This window comes from Opisthocomus hoazin, chromosome 2 (assembly GCF_030867145.1).
Source record: "Opisthocomus hoazin isolate bOpiHoa1 chromosome 2, bOpiHoa1.hap1, whole genome shotgun sequence".
In the NCBI taxonomy this organism is placed as follows: domain Eukaryota; kingdom Metazoa; phylum Chordata; class Aves; order Opisthocomiformes; family Opisthocomidae; genus Opisthocomus; species Opisthocomus hoazin.
The window spans coordinates 19,393,483-19,411,530 of NC_134415.1; the positions used below are offsets into that span (position 1 = coordinate 19,393,483).

The 18,048-nt window shown below is 49.0% G+C and overlaps 1 protein-coding gene across 4 annotated transcripts in view; it reads right to left on the reverse strand.

Moving 5' to 3' along the window:
- Positions 1–10,650: 10,650 nt before the first annotated feature.
- The window catches only part of MOCS1 (molybdenum cofactor synthesis 1), a 33,331-nt gene continuing 25,933 nt past the window's right edge, over positions 10,651–18,048 (reverse strand). For 3 of the 4 annotated variants that reach the window (XM_075412819.1, XM_075412817.1, XM_075412818.1), the window contains one exon: positions 10,651–14,073. In XM_075412819.1, coding sequence (XP_075268934.1) covers positions 13,202–14,073 — 872 coding nt within the window. In that variant the 3' untranslated portion in view covers positions 10,651–13,201. The remainder of the gene's footprint in view (positions 14,074–18,048) is intronic. The other variant, XM_075412820.1, reaches the window with a different exon arrangement.

The following is an 18,048-nucleotide window of genomic DNA, read 5'->3' on the forward strand; positions in this document are numbered from 1 at the left end:
CTAAGACATAGCTGCTGTTTATCTCTACTTTGGTCAGACTCTCATCAGGAGGTTAGTTCCTTCTTTCCTTTTTTTTTCCTTCTTCCTTTTTCTTTTTGTCCCTCCAGTCCTATCCCTAACCCTCCCCCCTCCCCGCCCCAGTCTCAGCATAGATTACTTAGAGAAGATGCACGTGATGCTGCTTGAGGAGCCATGTAACTCTGCTATAATGTGGGTTTTTACCTGTTTTCGGAGGTCTGCTGGTTCTGTATGAGCAACAGATTGGCAGACTGAATTTTCATACAAAATAATGATGTAAAAATGCATTAAGAAAGCAAAATGCCTTGCTCATATGTGCCTTAGAGAAATAAACTGGGTTACGATGTCAGTTTGGGGTAGCTAGTTTTAATCCTTTTGTTTGTTTCCTGCCAAGGTTTGTTTCTGCTGCTTTAAAAAAAAACAAAAACAAAAGTGTCTTTGAAAGGAAATGCAACTAGGATTCTTCCAAAGGGTTAACATTTGCTTTTTAGGGACAAGGATTTGCCCTCTTCCTTCCTATGCTTAATTAATGAGGAGGAGTTGTCTGGCTAAAAAAGCCTTTCCAGCCACGATCAAAGCACGAAAAATGTCATGAATTTATTGAGGAGTTCCAGCTCATTTTGTGCCTCTGGGCCACGGGTGGGAGTGGGAGCTGTAGGCAGCTCCCAGTGCTTGGGCTAAGGAAACCCGCTGTGGGGTGGGAAGGTCTGGGGTTTCCCACTGTGTGTGGTCACCTGGGGCAAGGAAAGGGGTCCCAGACACCCCCAGCACCTGGCCTGCCTGGGGGAACGGGGCACCCCAGAGCCTGGTCTCAGCCCTCGCCTCTGCAGTCCCGTCCTCAGGCGAGCTGCTGCCAGCTCTCTTGACCAGGGCTGCCTGGGTGTCTCCGTAGGGCTGGAGCTCAGAAGATGCTTGGGTAAATGTGAATCATTTGCTGGCATGTGCCCTCCTTTGTGTGCCCCACATACCAGTCTCTTCCATGAGATGCTGTGTGGTAGCTGCCAATATCTGTAGACTACCTTCTTTTTTGTTTTGTTTTTTTCTTTTTTCTTTCTTTTTAAATGGTGGAATTTAAAATGAGTAATTAATTGTGCTGCTGCCTCTCTCCCTCCAAGCCAACATTTCTTCCATCTTCGTGTGAGCTGGAGGGTTTGCGCTGAGCAGGAGACTTGCCTTGGGAGAGCTGCTGCATCTTTCCTACCGTGACAACACTGAACCCTGGGTCTCCAGAGGGGTCTGAAATGCTGTGATTAATTTAATGTGGGAACTCGGGAAGTGTTCTTTGAGCACCTTGTTTTAGATGTGGGGAACAGTGGTGGTGAGCCAATTCCTTGCAGGGCTCATGAAAAGCGAACATGTCTCTAATTACATTAGCTAAAAAAATAACAGCCAGAAAATGGGGAGGGGGAAGGAAGGGGGAATCGGGATAAGGACTTAATAATTTATTGCACAGTGTGAGATGTGGAAAAAGGCTTTTGTCTGGCTGAAACGTCTGTGACCAGTAGTGGTTAGGTCTGTTGTGTTACAGCAAACCTTTGCAGTCCTCTCCGCTCTTGGAGATACCATGGAAATGGCTGTTCAGAGCAGTTGCACCAACTGCTGAGGCAGCTGCAACCCAGGGAGAGCGCAAGCAGCCACGCAGAGGCTGTAGGGACCTGGGGAGCAGAGCACAAGTCAGCCCTGGAGACCGCTCCCCAAGGGGCGGGCAGGGAAGGGGAGTGCCTGTGAACTCTGCAAAGTGGCTGCCTGTCCCTGTGGAGAGCATGAGGGCTCCCTCCTCTCTGCTTTCCTTGGGGAGGCTGTAAAAGATCAGGGCGAGCTGTGATTGTCAGCTTTCTTGAGCTACTAATAGGGTCTTGTGCCTGAGGGACCTGGGAAATGGGGATACTTGCTACTCGTCTATTTTGTAAGTAAAGGATCTGCCTTGCCAGTAGCTCTGCAGGGGCAAAGCTCGTGGTTGTCATTCTCTAAAATGTCAGGTGTATTGTAAGAATTGGCTTGGAAGCCCCAGGAGATGCTACCTGAGTACTTACTTGCCTGTGGTGAACCCGCAGCTCGTGCTCTGATTATCATACTCTGCCCATGTTTGGCAATTTGTGGCTCCTGGAAAGCCAGTGGTCTGTAAATGTACCAGAAAGAGGTCTGTAGACAGTGGCTGAGGAAGGAAAAAGGTTCAAAAGCTTTTGTGCGCTCCACTGCCCACACAAGCTAGCAAACTGAATACGAGGAAAATGAATGTCCCTCTACTTCAATGAAAAATATCTTGAGCTTTGGTTATGGCATTGTGGCAGTACTGCAAAACAACAAAGATCTCCCCCCTCAAGAAGTTTAGGTGGTCACTGGATTCAACAGACAAGACATGGTGCTCTGAAGCATCTCTTTGCTACTGCACCTTCCTGTGACTGAGCAGGCCTGATGCAGGCTGTGCCTTGCTGGCTGTGGTTGGTGTGCTGTGGCCTTTGGGTGTGATGGGAACTGCCGTCTCAGCTGCTGCAGAGTCACGAGGTACTTCCAGGGGGAGAAGCAGGAATCAGCCCAGTGCTTGCCCACCCTTCGGCTCGCAGTAAGGTACTATAATAGGGCAAGAATTTCCTCAGGTAACACAGACTTTGTGTGCCCAGGCAAGTCTGGATCTGCTCTCACTTTGTAGAAGCAGCCGGTTAACCCCCAAAGGCAGATTTTTCTCCGGGTTGTCCACTCCAGGGTTTTCCTTCCTTTTGTGCTCCCAAACAGGACAACAACTCTTCAGTGCCATCCCCTGTTCTGCTGTAAACAACCATTTGCTTCTGCTCCTGGTTTGCTTCAACACCTGAACCCCGTTCACCTCCCTCTTGTGTCCCCACAGGTCCTTTTTGCCGCCGTGACCCTGTGCTTGCCTGCCTTCACAGAATCACAGAATGGTAGGGGTTGGAAGGGACCTCTGTGGGTCATCTAGTCCAACCCTCCTGCTGAAGCAGGGTCACCTACAGCAGGCTGTAGAGGACCTTGTCCACACGGGTCTTGAATATCTCCAGAGAAGGAGACTCCACAACCTCCCTGGGCAGCCTGTGCCAGTGCTCCGTCACCCTCAGAGCGAAGAAGTTCTTATGTTCAGACGGAACTTCCTGTGCTTCAGTTTGTGCCCATTGCCCCTTGTCCTGTCGCTGGGCACTACTGAAAAGAGCTTGGCCCCATCCTCCTGACACCCACCCTTCAGATATTTGCAAGTATATATTAGGTCCCCTCGCAGCCTTCTCTTCTTCAGGCTGAACAAGCCCAGCTTGGGAACCTTGGGAGGATCTGCTGGCCTTTCTCCATGGCAGTAACAGCTGCTGGAGCCTGGGGCACCTCGGGCTCCAGGTGAAGCCCCTTGCAGAGGATTGCCCCTGGTCAGAGCCCTCTTGCTCTGCCCTCAGCCCAGCTGCACACGCAGGCGATGCCGTAACAGGGCAGGAGTCGGCAGGCAGATCAGACAGCGCTTCGTACCTTCCCGTCGTTCTCCTTGGGTGATCTGCTGGTGGTGTAGCTGTTCTTCATCCACGGAGTGAATTTTAAACATACAGTGTTGCTCTTTTAGAATGACGGTAACATCTTCCCTTGCTCTGGTCCCTGAAACGAAAGCTTGTCCCTAAGCAGCCAGGAGGCCCTTTCCACAGCTGGAGGGCTGGAGCTGCCTCTGGAGCCAGTGAGGACAGGCAGCCTTTCACCGCAGGAGCGGCTCCAGCAGTGAGGCAATGTGACATCAAGACCAGAGCTAGCTGTGGCCTCAGGGATGCTGATCTTCTGCCAACTCCCAGGGTGTCAGTGCTGGGATGCATCAGCAAGCATGTTTTGGACTTGCACCAGGGTCAAAGAAGGAGACTCCAAATTGCATCTTGTCCCATAGCTACACTCTTGTCCTTGTCAGGCAGCTGCCAGTTCTCTGTCTGTTCCTGATTAATCCTCTCCCAAGGGGAGGCTGACCAGCACATCCCAAAGTGGGACAGGAGGAGGAAGGGGATAAATCAGATATTGAGGCAATTTTACTCTGTAATTTTTAACCCATGCTGGCACCCTAATCCAAACAGGAAGGCAGCAGGAGTTTGGACAGCGATCAGTAGTCCTGACTTAGTGATGTGCAGAGCAGAACCAGTATAATTATGGGCAAATGGACATCATCAAGAAATAGCTGTGCTCTGATGAGGGGCAGGCTCTTTCCTGAGAGCTGCTTGCAGGAGCGGTGGCCTGCTCTCTTCTCCTCTTACTCCTGCCCGTGCTTTCCCTCAGCTGTGCAATGAGCTTTGCAGCCCTGAAGATCCGCAACTCTTGCAGGCAGTGGAACAGGATCTGGGATGTCACCATTGAGCACAGGTGGATGTTTTCTCTTGGGAGTCAGGGAGGTAAAATCTTCATGTAACAGCTGGGAGGACAAAAGGCGCATCTCCTAAAAGCAACCTCATTAATCTGGTGGCAAGCATTACCTTCTCCAGATGCGCATCAGGCTTGCAAATCTGTCTCCAGGTGCTCACTGCTAAGCACACAGAACAATGGGAAGGCTGGGCTGGTGTCCCCATCTGCAAACAATAATTTGAGTGACTTTCCAAGCAAGACACATTGGTCTGGCTCGCATTGCTGTGGTCAGGTCCTCCTGGATCAGAGTCCAGGCCTGTAATGGTGGGACTGTTCTTCTCTTCTTCCTGCCTTGGTTGCAACAAGCTTCATGGGATGCCAGGGACTGTTTCTGCTCATAGCTGGGGGAGCAGCAGCTCCTGCCTATGCTCAGGACAGGGCATGGTCCTCAGGCCACAGGGGAGCTGGCATGGGTGCCTGGGGCAGCAGCTGCACAGCACCCCTGACCTCACCAGTGCTGTCCCCATCATGTCCATCATCATGTCAGCCATCCCTGTTTCCTCCACTGCTGGTTCTGGGTCTGGTTCACACTTCTTTGCCATCTTTCCTCATCCCACACCCACACAATCCTTCTACTGCAGAGCAGTGAGGTTTGGGGCTGAAGCCCACCATCCCCGCCCTGTGGAGCCATTCCTGGCAACTTTGCTTCCCAAAGTGCCTCCAAGGTGCTCCCAGCCCTGACGGGCATGGGGGGCTCTGCCAGTCTCCAGCTGGTCCTTTGGAGAGCTTCAGCCGCACATGGGTGGAGACATTTTGTCTGAGGGATGAGGCTAAATCTAGGTCAATGTAAAATCCCCTGAGGAGCAGCTCTGGCACCAGCTGCTGCGATGAGTCGGTGCCCTCGTCTGAGCCGAGGTGCTGGCTGATGTGGAGGCAGCCCCTGGGCACATGTTGGGTGGGGGAACGGGTGCACGAGCGTGTCGGGGGTGGGAAATTCTTGCTGGCGCCATGAGAGGTTGGAGGAACGCTTGGGTTTTCCCCTTCCATTCTGTAAATGTTTTTTGTGAAAGCAGGTTTCTTAACCGAGGTTACAACAGCGAGGGCTGAAGGAGCTTCACTGTAAGGAGGAAGCTACCAGTGGCACATGAACTGGAAGGAAACCTTGGTGAGGTTAGGTAGGAGGTGAGGCTCAGGAAGGCAGCCTGTCCCCACAAACTATGTTAAAGGGCTTCTCCTGGGCACACTCAGACCGGTGTGGGATGCCTGTGGGATGTCCACTCTCCTGCCGCGGGGCGAGGGCTTCCCCAGAGCTGCAAGGAAGGAGGTGCAGTCGCTGCTGTGGAACCCTCGTCCCCTGCCATAGGAAGCGGTGGCACTCCTGCTTTTGGGTGAGGTGCTTGGTCCGAGTGTGGCTTCCTGGAGAGCTGCCGGCCTGTGGCTGAGGACACGGGAAGCATTTTGCCAGGCTCTCCTGCAGCTCGGTGAGGGTGGGGGAGCCTGGGACATGGGGAGCCCTGCTCCCGCTGCTGGTGGGAGCACAGAAGTGCTCGCTTGCGCCCCGCTCCAGCCAGCTGGGTTTAATTTTAGAAACACACTGCTATCTTGGGGCATCTTTTTTTCCCACGGAATGCAAGTCTTTAAGTAAATAAATAACAGCTTTGTGGAGGTGGAATGACAGCATGTAACCGCACTGCAAAACACGCACTGAGCGAGCTGAGCCCCGTTTCGCTTGCATGTGGAAGTACTTTGTACAGATACAGTGGCTGCACTGCCTCCCTCCGCTTCTTCAGCCCCCTCCGGCGCTGGCCACGTGCATTGATTAAAAAGAAATAAAAACACCTTGAAATACCAGCCTTGGAGAAGTGGAAATGAAAACCTCTCCAGCTGCTGGGGTTCAGCTAGAGTTCTCTGGCGCAGATTTGCAAAAGCTACGGTTTACCGGCGATGGGCTGTGTTACTGGCCGTGCCTTTGCTGCATCTGGGACATCCCAGAGGGATGTGCTCCGAGGCATCCTCAGCGAGCCGGGAGGGAAATAGCAGCCTATAAAGATGAATGCAAGAAACTCGTGTTTAAACACCCCTCCCAGCACGGCTGGCCAAGAGCCTCTGCGCGCAGTTGTGTTGCTTATGGCTGAGTGTCCCGGGTGTGTCCCTCAAAGCATCTTTGCTGGCTGGAAAATCCCGCTAAGGCCATTTTACCAGAGCAAAGAGCCCGTTTTCGCTGCTCAGGTCCAGCAGCTCTGAGGTGCCTGCATGGCATCTGTTGCGCAAGCTGCTGGTAGCCCTGTTGCCCGCGTCAGCACGGTGAGCTCTTCTAACGCCCCCAGTCCCAGTGAGACCTTACCACAGTGGCCTGCTGGCTGCTCGCTGAGCTCAGCTCTCGCTGTGCCTTCCTGCTGCCGCTGGGACAGGGCAGTGGCTGAGATGACAGGATACTGTGCTTATGAAGAAATTGGGTCAGGAGCACCCATCTTGGGTGCATTAGGAGCTGGCAGTAACACTTCTGGGTGCCTCCTCAAAGCCAAAGGGGTGGCTGGACCGCGCCTAGTTGCGGAGGCAACCGTCTTTGTAGTGAGCGGGCTTGAAATTGGTGACTGTGGGTTGGAAAAAGCATCATGTAGCATCCTTGTGCCACACGCAGACAGGATGCCTGAGGAGATTTTATTCTGGCCTTTCGCTCATAAGAAGACAGGGTTATCGTGTCCTTTTTCCTATAGCCCTCAGCAGAAGCGTTTCTGGGGAAGACTGTGATAAGTTCTGCATGTTTGTTCGGGGCTGGTTGCAGCATTTGGATTCGCTGCAGGGCCTGGGGATTGCCAGCTGCTCCTAGGCCTTGCGGTGGCTTCCCTTCCCCACAGGCTGCGAGGGCGGGAGGACCTTCCATGTGGTGTGGTTCTGCCTGCTCCTCCTGCAAACTCCCCGGCTCAGCCGTCTCCTCTCCTACTTGGCCTCAGCCTGCTGCTTCCACTGATACCACAGGGCTGGAGGGAATTTATTTTATTTTTTGTAAACTTTAGTGAAGGCCCTCTCCTGTGGGGCCGGGCAAGCTCTGCCCGTGTTCTCTATAAGCCCGGGATCAGGGCGGCCCTGGCAGCAGCTTGTCTTTTCCACTGATCTCAATTTAAGATTCAGTCTTGGCAGGATGGAGCCTTTCAAGCTGCCAGCTGCAACAGGAGAGAGGAGGCTTCAGGGGCAGCAGAAATTACTCCCTTCCCTCAGCTCTGCTCATTTCTTGGATCTGGGCTGAGGATGGCCCCAGGAGTCAATGTGCAGAAGCCAAATGAGCCACACAGAGCTAAAACATTTCCACTCAGCGTCAGGCCCAGGGTGGGGAAGCGCAGCTCTCCAAAATGTGGAGACTGTGGGTGGCAGCTGGGGAGGTGGCGGGAGGGAGGATGCAGCTCCACGCGCTGCCTCGAGACAGCAGCAATCCCAGCCTCGCTGGAACTCTGCACATGGGGAGGCTGGAGTGCCGAAACGACCCCGTTAATGAGAGGGGAGTTCGTTAAGGCCTCGGAAAATGGCAGTAACGGCGGGTCAGGGCTGCGCAGATGAAAGGCCTCTCTCCCAGCTCCACCGTGGCAGGGTCTGTGCCTGGCGCGACACTGCACAGCTCGGCTGATGTTGATGGAGTTTGCCACAACGTGCACCAGCTGGTAACTGGCCCAGGGCACTGCTGCGGTACTAACTGTATATCTGATGGCATGTGCTATTTTCCAAGCATATTACTAACACAACTTTACAGTTGCCGGACCCTCCTGCTGTCTCCTCCTCTTCCTCCTCCATCTCCTGTCCTGCTGCAGCCAAGTTGCCCTCTGCTTTTGCTGGCCTTGTGTCCTTTCAGGTGTGCACCCTAGAAGGATCATGAGTATAGAAGAGAGTGTTTCTGTTGCATTTATTTTTTAAGGCTGCATCCATGCAGGAACAGCTTAGTCGTTCTGAGAAGGCTCTCCAGAATTTGAGGACAAGCTCTGTGCCATCTCTGTTGATGGAGCTACTGATGAAGCAATTGTCTCTGTAACACTGTTGCTAATTTGGGGTTCTGGAAGCAGCCTTTAAGCAACAGCGACTGCGAAGCCTTGCTGCACGGAGTGGTGCAAGTGCTGCGTGGATGGCACCTCAGAGGGCCAAGGACACCAAGCAGCTCACCTGATGGCCGTGGCTGGGCCGTTGCGGTTGGGCTGTGAAGGGGAAGCTGAGCAGTGCCCAGCTTGTTGCAAGGCTCAGCATTGAGCCCTCGGGTGAACTTGCGCGCAGCTGCACCACACAACTGTTACTTTGGGTACCGAAGGAGCAAACAAGAATGAGTACAAGAACAGGGATGTTGTTTAGACTTCTAAACATGGCATTGGCAGTGTGGAGGGACAGGGGAAGGTAGAGACAGTTGGATTTGTGTCTCAGCCACCACCGTTTAAGCCTTTTGTGACCAAAATGAGAATTGGCTCACTAAGCTCGCCCAAAGCCCTTTGGGCCCAGCCTGTGAAAAAGGATTCGGCCACTCCACCCTGCACCTTTCTGGGGACCGTGCTTGATGTGTCAGGGGTTTGCCTGCCATGGTCGTGGTTTTGCAGCGCTCCTCAGATCCACTGGCTTTAGAGATCAAATTTGAGCCTCAGAAAAATGAAAGCCTAGTCAGCCCAATACAACCAGCAGCTCCTCCAACCGGTTTTAGGTTCCCTGGAATGCTGAGCTTCTCTTGGAGCAAGGCTCTAGTAAGTGAAGTGACCTGTGTTTGCATTTAGCTAGTTAGCAGTCCTGTGTCTTGGCCAAAGCACACACGATGCTACAGCCATTTTTCGGCTGTTACATGCCTGCATAGCTGCTGCTGAGCCAGCCAGAAGGCGCTGCAAACTAGCAAAGGGCCAAGGAAGCGGTGGGATGAAGGGTCAGATTCTGTTCAGTCAAATCCCACGTGAAGCTGAGTAACGTCACCACCTTAAGGAGAATTACTGCAGGTTATCAGTGGCTTAGAATAGCTAAAAAATTTGTTTCCCTTTTTAGTGCTCAGCTGTTGTAGCTTTTAGAGTCCGGTTTTGGGTCGTTCCGATTCTGAAGAAGAGGCCCCTTCCAAAGGTATTTCAAGCCGCATCTTCCCTCTATTCCCCACTCTTCTTCCCCCAGCACTTTCTGAAAGCACTGCTCACTTGGACACAGATTTAATCATCTCTTTTACAATGTTGGGTGAATAGCTTCTGCTGGCTTCTCCTTCATAGGCCGTGTCCAATTCTTTCCAGGGCAGCCTGAGGGTGGGGTAACTAGCCTCAGGATGTGGCCATGAAGGAACGACAGGCCAAGACGCCACAAAGCTGTGGGCTGCATTAGCAGTGAACAGACAATAACACACAAACAGGACATTAGGTGGGACAAGTGAGAGTTCCCAGCAGGGAAATGCTGCACTGCATGTGCACTGTGAGGGCTGCCATGATCGACAGTATCTGCATTCATGTTGTGTTCGGCACACACACTGTTAGAGGTGCGACTTGTGCTCTTCCAACACCCTTCAGGAGAAGGAGGTGGTGGATTTGGTGCTTTACACTGTTCCTTTTGGTTAAGTCTTCATAAACCTAGTTCCAGATTAGGAAGCAGCTCCTAGCAAAGCTTTGTGCTATTGTCCTGGGGTCAGCCGCAGCCGAGGGCTGTACTGGTGAGAGACAGAGACCCCCTGGCAGTGCAGCTGCTGTCTCTGCGCCCTTGCAGAGCGTCCACTGCTCTGTCCCTGCACTGGGGCCTTGGCATCCCACGGGGCTGCTTGCAGCTCAGCCAGCTGAACTTCCTCCGGCAGGAACAGGCCTTCTCAACAGCAGAAGAGGCGAGAGCTTTGAGCTTTCCTGGAAGCTCAGATGGATCAGAAGGGGAATTTCCCTTGACTTATGTATGATTCAGGAGGAATGGACTTCCCTGGACCTCAGCTTCAGTGCACGGTCACTCGGGCTCAGAGGGAGAGCTCTGGAGGCACCAGTTCCTTATGTTACTCTGCAACACGAAGCAGCGCTGTTACACACATCCGCTGACTCAGAACAGGCAGCTGGGAAGAGCTGGGATAAAGATGAGATGATAAATTACGATGCTAAACCTACAGGTTTACTCAGTTCAAGAACAGCCAACTAGAGATGGGTTTCACTCAATAGAAAAAAGAAATAATAGATTCCTTATAGTAATACGTTATTGTGGCTCATCCCTTGCTAATTGCTGACTAATCATTGCAACTTATACAGTCTGTCTTGTTGCTTGTCCCGAGTTAACTATTCACAGAAGCTCATGGATTAAAACCTTTGTGGTCCTTTGGATGAATAAAAAGGCTATTCAAAGTAACGCAAACCATACTCCATTACAACTAGTGTTTATTAAAAATGCAGTGGACAAAAATAAGCAAGCCTCCAAAAAGCAGTCAGTTCATCCACACACATTACATCACTGTCCACCCGGCACCACGCAAACTTACAGAGATATCAGCTCGTTTCTCTTGCAAAACGTTCTGTGGACTCATGCTTGCTTCATTATCTAGAAATGTGCATAGTTTCAAGACTTAATAATGTAACATTAGCATAAAATGGTACCAAAGGCTGTTTGCCCAAAGCTTCCAGCCAGTCTCAACCCAAGATAGTAGTGAAGTGTGCGTAAGTAGTAAGATGTGCGTGGCAGTCATGCATGTGCTCTGTAGTCTCTTGCATGGTCTTAAATCCTTTGTGTGAGCTTTACAGCATGACAGCAAACTTCTCAGAAGCCAAATAATCATATGCTCCAAAGCATCACTTTATTACTACTATGTCTAGTTTCCTTTTCGTTTTCAACTATCTAGAGACTGGGTGAAGGCAGGGAGGGCAGGGGGTGTTGTTGCGTGGTGGGGGTGTTACGTGCTTGTGTAGATCAGTTGACTTAGCAGGTTGCACATGTGCTTCCTTTTCTCGGCAATCTGTTTCCACACTGAGCTAGGGAAACATTTGCACTACTGGCACAGCAGCTCCACAGATGAACAAGCTCTCTCAAACTTGCAGGGTCCGCTGGGATCAGTGCTCAGTACGGCAGTGCTAGGGGTACGCTCCTGGGAAGGAGCAGGAATCCCCTACTATTGACTTACAGGCAGATCACTGGTATCAAGGGAATCAGGACTGTAACATGGAATGTGTGTACAAATGTTTATGGCGTTTGGGCACCAAGCTTTCCAGACTCTTTCCCCTTTCAGCTGTAGCCGCTATGCGGGTCACTGTACGTGCCTTACTTCACAGTGATAATCAGTAAAGAATGAAATTAATTCACCTTTAATGGAAAAAAGTGCTTTCTGTGGTATCTTAGTGTATGAGATTTGTAAAGGATAAGCAAAGACATTTGTAGTAAAACCTATTGCCTCCTCATCTTAGACCTGTGCTTACTTAAAATGAGCAGGATGTGCGTGAGAGCGTGGTGCGTGCTTTACTGATGCTCACGGTAATTTAACCTTATTTCGTGAGAAGCAGCTTATTGCTTTTTCAGTAGCCTCTCTGATGTTATCAGAGCTTCTCTGTGCGTATGGAAGGGAAGCACCCAGAATCATATGTGACTTCACATTAGTCATAAGCACTAGAAAACAAGTAAACCCAAAGTTGGAAATACCCTGTTTAGAGTATTTAAATGAACAACTGAAAAGGATCCATCAGCATTAACAAAACAATGTTGAGTAATTTCTTATCTAGGATAGTCAGTTATCAAAGCTATTTAATGCTACATGACAGTGGCCACTGGTACATTTACGGGGACACTTCAGTGCTCTGTGGCCAGAAGACTTCAGTAAAGCAAATTAGAGAAACATGCAGGAAAACAGTCTGGCCAAGGCAACAGTAACTGTCTTACCTTTCCAGGTGGCTACCAGTCTTAAAGTTTGTATCATCTGTCAGGACTGTGCTGCAGGTTGCTGGTTACTAGGAGTTGCCCTGTAGGATCCAAAACTGTGGAGCCTTCTGGGGCTTGGTGTGACATCTGTTTCTGAAGCCAGGGAGGGCTGACACCTACTTCTGTGCATGGCACAATTAAGCCCTTTAGCATTCAGACAAAGAGCCTCAATGTATTCGAGTGCTAAGGTCAAAACGTTGGAACACGCTTCTAACATTGTAAAAGGTATCTTTCAGATCAGCACAATAATTCTTCCAAATCCAGAAATCCTCTGTTCCTACAGCATGTTTTACAGACCGCTCTACATCATGTTTTACAGACTGCTCAAGGCAGAGAGCTGGGCAGCTGCCATCCTTTTTTTTCTTCTTTTGAAACCGATACGTGCATATTTCCCATTTGCAGGCAAGGGAAGCAGCAGCAACACAAAGGGATGGGAGCTGCCCCTCTGACCCTGGCCACTCCACAGGCAAAATATCTTCTCTATGGTAAGGTTCCAGAGCTACGCCTTTCCCACTGGCACCTTCTAAATCCAGCTAAGAGGAATTTAGACAGACAGACACAATTCTGAAATCTTAATCTGTGACTTAAAAATAGTTGCCAAATAACAGCACTTTCAGCACTTGTTTCATTTCCAGAGCTCACGGTTGCATTGTGTGATGACAGCAGCTGTGAATCTTTCACAGCAAGAGGGGGGGGAAAAAAAAACCAACCCAAACCCCAAACCTCTGTGGTATAACTAGGAATCTTTGCTCAAGCTCATGGTGAGAACACTGAAATGAAGGTATTGGTAGAGTGGTGAAGTCTGTCCTCTAAAAATACACAACAGGGAAAGTGGCTCCACTGTTCACCCAGCAGTAAGCTGACAGGGTAAGGCAAAACTGGAGCTGTAGGGTTGTTGTATGGTACACCTGCTGAGGTCTCCAAGCCTACCAGCTGAGCAAAGGGAGGTCTGTAAGAGGCTGAAGAGGAGCACTGGTCACCTGGAGGGCTGGAGGTGTCTGGCTATGATCTAGACCCTTGAGAAGTCTCCCCTCTGCCCACCTGTCTTACTAAGCAATTTCACCTCTTCGATCACAATGTCATGAGTAACTGCTTTGCACATGTCATACACAGCCAGGGCAGCCAGGCTGGCAGCTGTTAGAGCTTCCATCTCCACACCTGTTCTACCCCAGGTCTGACATGAGCTGCGAATCACCACTGCGTATCTGGCCTCATCCAGGCTCAGAGACACCTCAACATGGTTGAGAGGGATGTTGTGACACAACGGGATCAACTGGCTGGTCAGCTTGGCTCCCTGAATTCCTGCAATCTGGGCTACTGCCAGCACATCGCCCTTCTTCACCTGGTTCTGCCTCACCATCCCAAATGCCTTCTCACCCAGGCGGACCACAGCACCAGCAACAGCACTTCTTCTTGAACCTGGCTTTCCTCCAACATCAACCATTGTGGCCCGTCCTTCCTCATCAGTGTGAGTCAAGCTGTCAGAGGCACGAGGTACCTTGGTGCGAGATCCCAAATCCCTGGTACAGAACTCAGATCCTGGAGTTGCCTCTTCGGACTGACAGTCTGCAGAAACTTGGCCAACAGGAGAAGCCTCAAGGCACTTTGTGTCAAATGTGGAGCCTGGGTCCTTCTGGAAGACACAGCAGCCTCTGAGCTGGGTTTGTAGAATTCCTGTCGCTACGTGCCACTGTTGCTCTGGGTGAGATCCTGGCAGGAAAAGTTGTCCTGAAAGCTTATTTTTCATTAATGCTTTTCCCATTTGTTTGGGTAAACTTGCTCTCAAAGTCAGCCAATGGCTAAATGTGTGGCCCCACTGTTCTGAATTTGAGGGATTCTGTAGGGCATCTTCGCATACTGGGAATGACATCAATGCAGGCTCTGAGGGGGGGAAAAAAATAACATGAGAATACATCTTACTAACTGGAAAGCTAAGCTAAGTCTGTGGCAGCCGAGAACCCTATCAGAGCACTGCTGGGGACTTTCCGTACTGCAAAAATCTCAATCAGCCTGCGAACACCCACTTTTCTCCTTGAGCTGTTTCTCTTCCCTCTCATCAGTTCCCTGCATTTGCTGGTTTGTTATTAAAAACCCCAAGACTCAAAACACTTATTGCAAAGTCCCTTACAAGAAGAAACAACTTGCTTTCAAAAAGTATCAACACTCATTGAGAAATGACAGCCATGAAACCTTATAGACACATCAGTTCTGGAGAAACGCAAGTCACAGCATCTCAGCACCCAGCTGAGATTGTCTCAGCACCAGTCTTCTTTCAAAAGCCTGATGGGGTTAATAGCAAATCCCTGCACTCCGATTCTCAGCTCTGCCTTTCCAAACACCTTCCTCGCTGCACATTCTGCTTTCATCTCCTTCTGCAGGGAAGGGTCACGCCAGCACTTGAGGGCAGCAGGGACCAGCAGCACTGCATCTGCAACTGCATTGTCTGCAAGCTCACAGGGTGGCTCTGTGATAGGAACCTCTCTTCTTACTGCCAGCTCTTACCACATTAATGACAGCTGAAGTTTAAGCACTGGAAAAAACACGCTCCCCTCACTGACAGCTAGATTTTAAATCTACTCAGAAGTATGTTCCAAGCTGAGCTGGCAGAGCTCCCAGCTGGCAGAGAGGTAGTAAGCCCTCCTGCCCCTTTTCACCATTTAATCCCTTGGTTTTGGCATTTGCACAGGGCTAAATGCCAAGTGTCAAGACAGAAGGAGTCTTTTTCACATAAAAGTAGTGATTAGTTTTGTAAGTAAAGAGAAGGCAGTATACAGTAATTGGCTAAGCCCTAGTTTAATAGCCTCATTGATAAGCATGTTTCTCTTTTTCTGGAGCTCCTGCTCTTTTTGCTCTGAGAAACTTGGAATTAGGTTTTGCTCAGTAACCTCCTTTGGTAGCTCTGCTATTCAGGGACTGCCTTACTCCTGAGTTGTCAGACTGCCCACAGGTGAATCAAAGCAGCTTCCTGGCCCCTCTGTGCCTTGCTGAGCTGCCTCTGCTGCCCTGGCCTGCAGGTATCACCTTGGACTGTCCACAAGACACTAACAGACACAGCGTGGACAACCCATTGGTTGTGCCCCCATCACCCGTTTTTTTTAAAAACAAACAAACCAATCTCCTCCTTGTTGGTCCAAGCCTCTGTTGTAACAAGACTGATTCACTTAGCACCTTTTTCACCCAAAGTACCCTCCAAACTTTCAGGTCAAAGTGCTCACTACTGAAGCTTAAATCAACCATAGATTTCATGATATTTTTTTTTTTTTAAATCACTGCAATAATCTAAATTCAGGCAAAGGCCCTTTTTGATCTACAGCTGATGGCCTATCCGCTAAAACTAAGATTCTTGCAATTTTAGTGGTAATGTGTTTGACCTGAGAGGAATGGGATTAACGGACGCAAACGTTTTAAGTGCAACACTGCTCCGCTTCAGAAGAGCACAGAAAATTGTGCTCAATACTCTCTTCTTTCCCTCTCTATACAGTGGGCCCTAACCTGAATATTCCTTCCAAAATACAGGAACTCAAAGTACTCTGTTTTTCTGGATTTCTTGATTAGCTTTAAAGCTGAAGCTAAACCCCTGGCAAGGTTTGTCTTCAGGAGAAGCTGAACTGCAAAGGCAGACAAATACTAACTTCCTGCAGGTAAACATGTATGGGTGGGAAAAGTACTGTTTGCTCATGTTAAGTGGTAAGTAAAAAGACAGCAACAAACAGTAATACATGCAAAGCACCTTTGCTTTTCCTAACAACATACATTTTCTTTAAGTTGTACCTAGGCTTCTCTATATTCACCCAAACTGCTCATATACCTACAAAAAAAAAATAGATAATGGTTTGCTACATCACATATAACACAACTGAAACCATCTGACAAACTGCATCTCCTTCTATCCTATGACTTCACCTGAAGTTTAATTGTGTTAGCTTCCAACTAGCACAATCTCGGGGGCGGGGGGGAAGACAGCAGGAGATACTTAATTTAAGGAAGAAATTTGCATAACTGAAGTAAACCTGTGAGGAGAACGACCTGCCAAAAGGAATATTTTGATTAAGGGAAACAGGATACAAACCATGTAGTAAAGGATCAGACAACAGTAGTGCAGGGAAGAAGCCAGGTTTGGCTTACTGGGACTGGCAAAACCAATTCATGATTTCCACAGCATTCATTAAGTTTCATTAAATTAATTCCATACACGCACACCCCCACTGACTGCTTGCACGCCAGCATTATTTGAAGTTTGTAAGTAATTAAAAACACAATTAGGAAATCTCCTAATGATTCCCCATGTGTCACAGTGGGACACTCTCCAGTCTCTCCACTGATGCGGTAATTGCCAGCAGTTAGTCTCCAAAGAGCACGGAACAGCTTGAGGAAGACCTGACAGGCTGCCTCTTTTACTGTATGTCAGACGTTAAAGCATTTTTCACAAGGAAATTGGATGGATCTATCTGTAGGCATCCAAGCATTGCTATGAATGCTGACTTTGGAATGTGGGGGGATTCTTCCAAAGGCATCCTGAAAAATTATGTAGGTCCCAGTGAGCTGTCAAGAGTTTAATATAGTACTTTTCATCTTAAAACAGCCAGAAGAGTTTTCCTCATGCATCAAGTCAATATACACTTTAAACAAAGGTTTCTGTTTCCCCTTTTCCTGGAACATAATGCAGCAGTGGCCAAATACAAAAGAGCAAAAGCAAACAGAGAGACCATCTTGCGCTACTGAATCCATTCAACTTTGCAGTTCAGCATGGACAATGATGGCCCTTTAAAGGGGGGGGGGCATCAAGTGAAAAATATTCCCAGTGAAAATCTGTGTTAAAAGACCTCTGCAGATCCTATTTCCCAATAAAGGCAACAGAATCACAAGCACTAGGGTCTTGGGTTTAGAAAAACAAGAGCAGTTATTACATCACTTGTAGCAAAGACCGGAAAATGAATGCATATTGCCTACCCCTGCCCCCAAGGTACCTGTTTTAAAAGCTGTGTTTTAAGCTGCACAGCATCTAACCTGCTCCAGAGTATCAAAGGGAAGATGAGAGTTTGGGTTTGAAACATAATGTGCATCTCTTCCACCCCTGTTGCACATTTTTTCCCCTTGTTGATAAGAAACAACAGAAGTTAACCTCACAATGCTAACTCTTGCAAGTATTTAAGTCTAAGGAAGAACAAAGATATTTGGGAATATTGCTGTCTTACAAAACAGGGAAAAGTAGGCATGGAGGAGGCAAAACCACACTGAAGGAGATATGAAAATCAGTAAGAGAATCCCAGCAGTGCCACATCGCTCACAAACAGAGCTTCAAGCAGAAAGGAGAGTTAGCAAATATCTTCAGTAGGCACTACAAGGAAAAGACAGGCTCTCAGTCAGAGCTGGTCAGATACCAGCTACTACAGTTTTCATTGTTATGTTCTGAGACTTGGCAGCAATAAGATTACATTTCAAAATAATGAAGGCCCAAGTTTCAGATTCTGAAGTAAAGTAGTGAGGTGGGAAAACTCTCATTTCTGTCAGGTTACTGGCTCTCTATACTCTAAGTGAAGCTGAATTTCTTAATCCAGGGATATAAATTCATCCTTCATCCTTTATGTTTATATGGCCATCTGGTCAATTTCATAAAACTCACCCCAAACTGCCTTATAAGTTACTATAGCATTCTTGTTAAATACAAAGGAAGCATGTACGAAACAAAATAGGAAAGCTAATGATCTCTTTAGAAAATGCAGTGAACTTTCAAAATTAGTGAAAAGAAAACCAGTGCTGTCCATCAGAAGACTGGATTAGGCTCGGTAGGGACATTAAACCTTTCCTCCTCTTCCACTTCAGCCTATTAACCACAATTGCCTATTAAGAAACCCA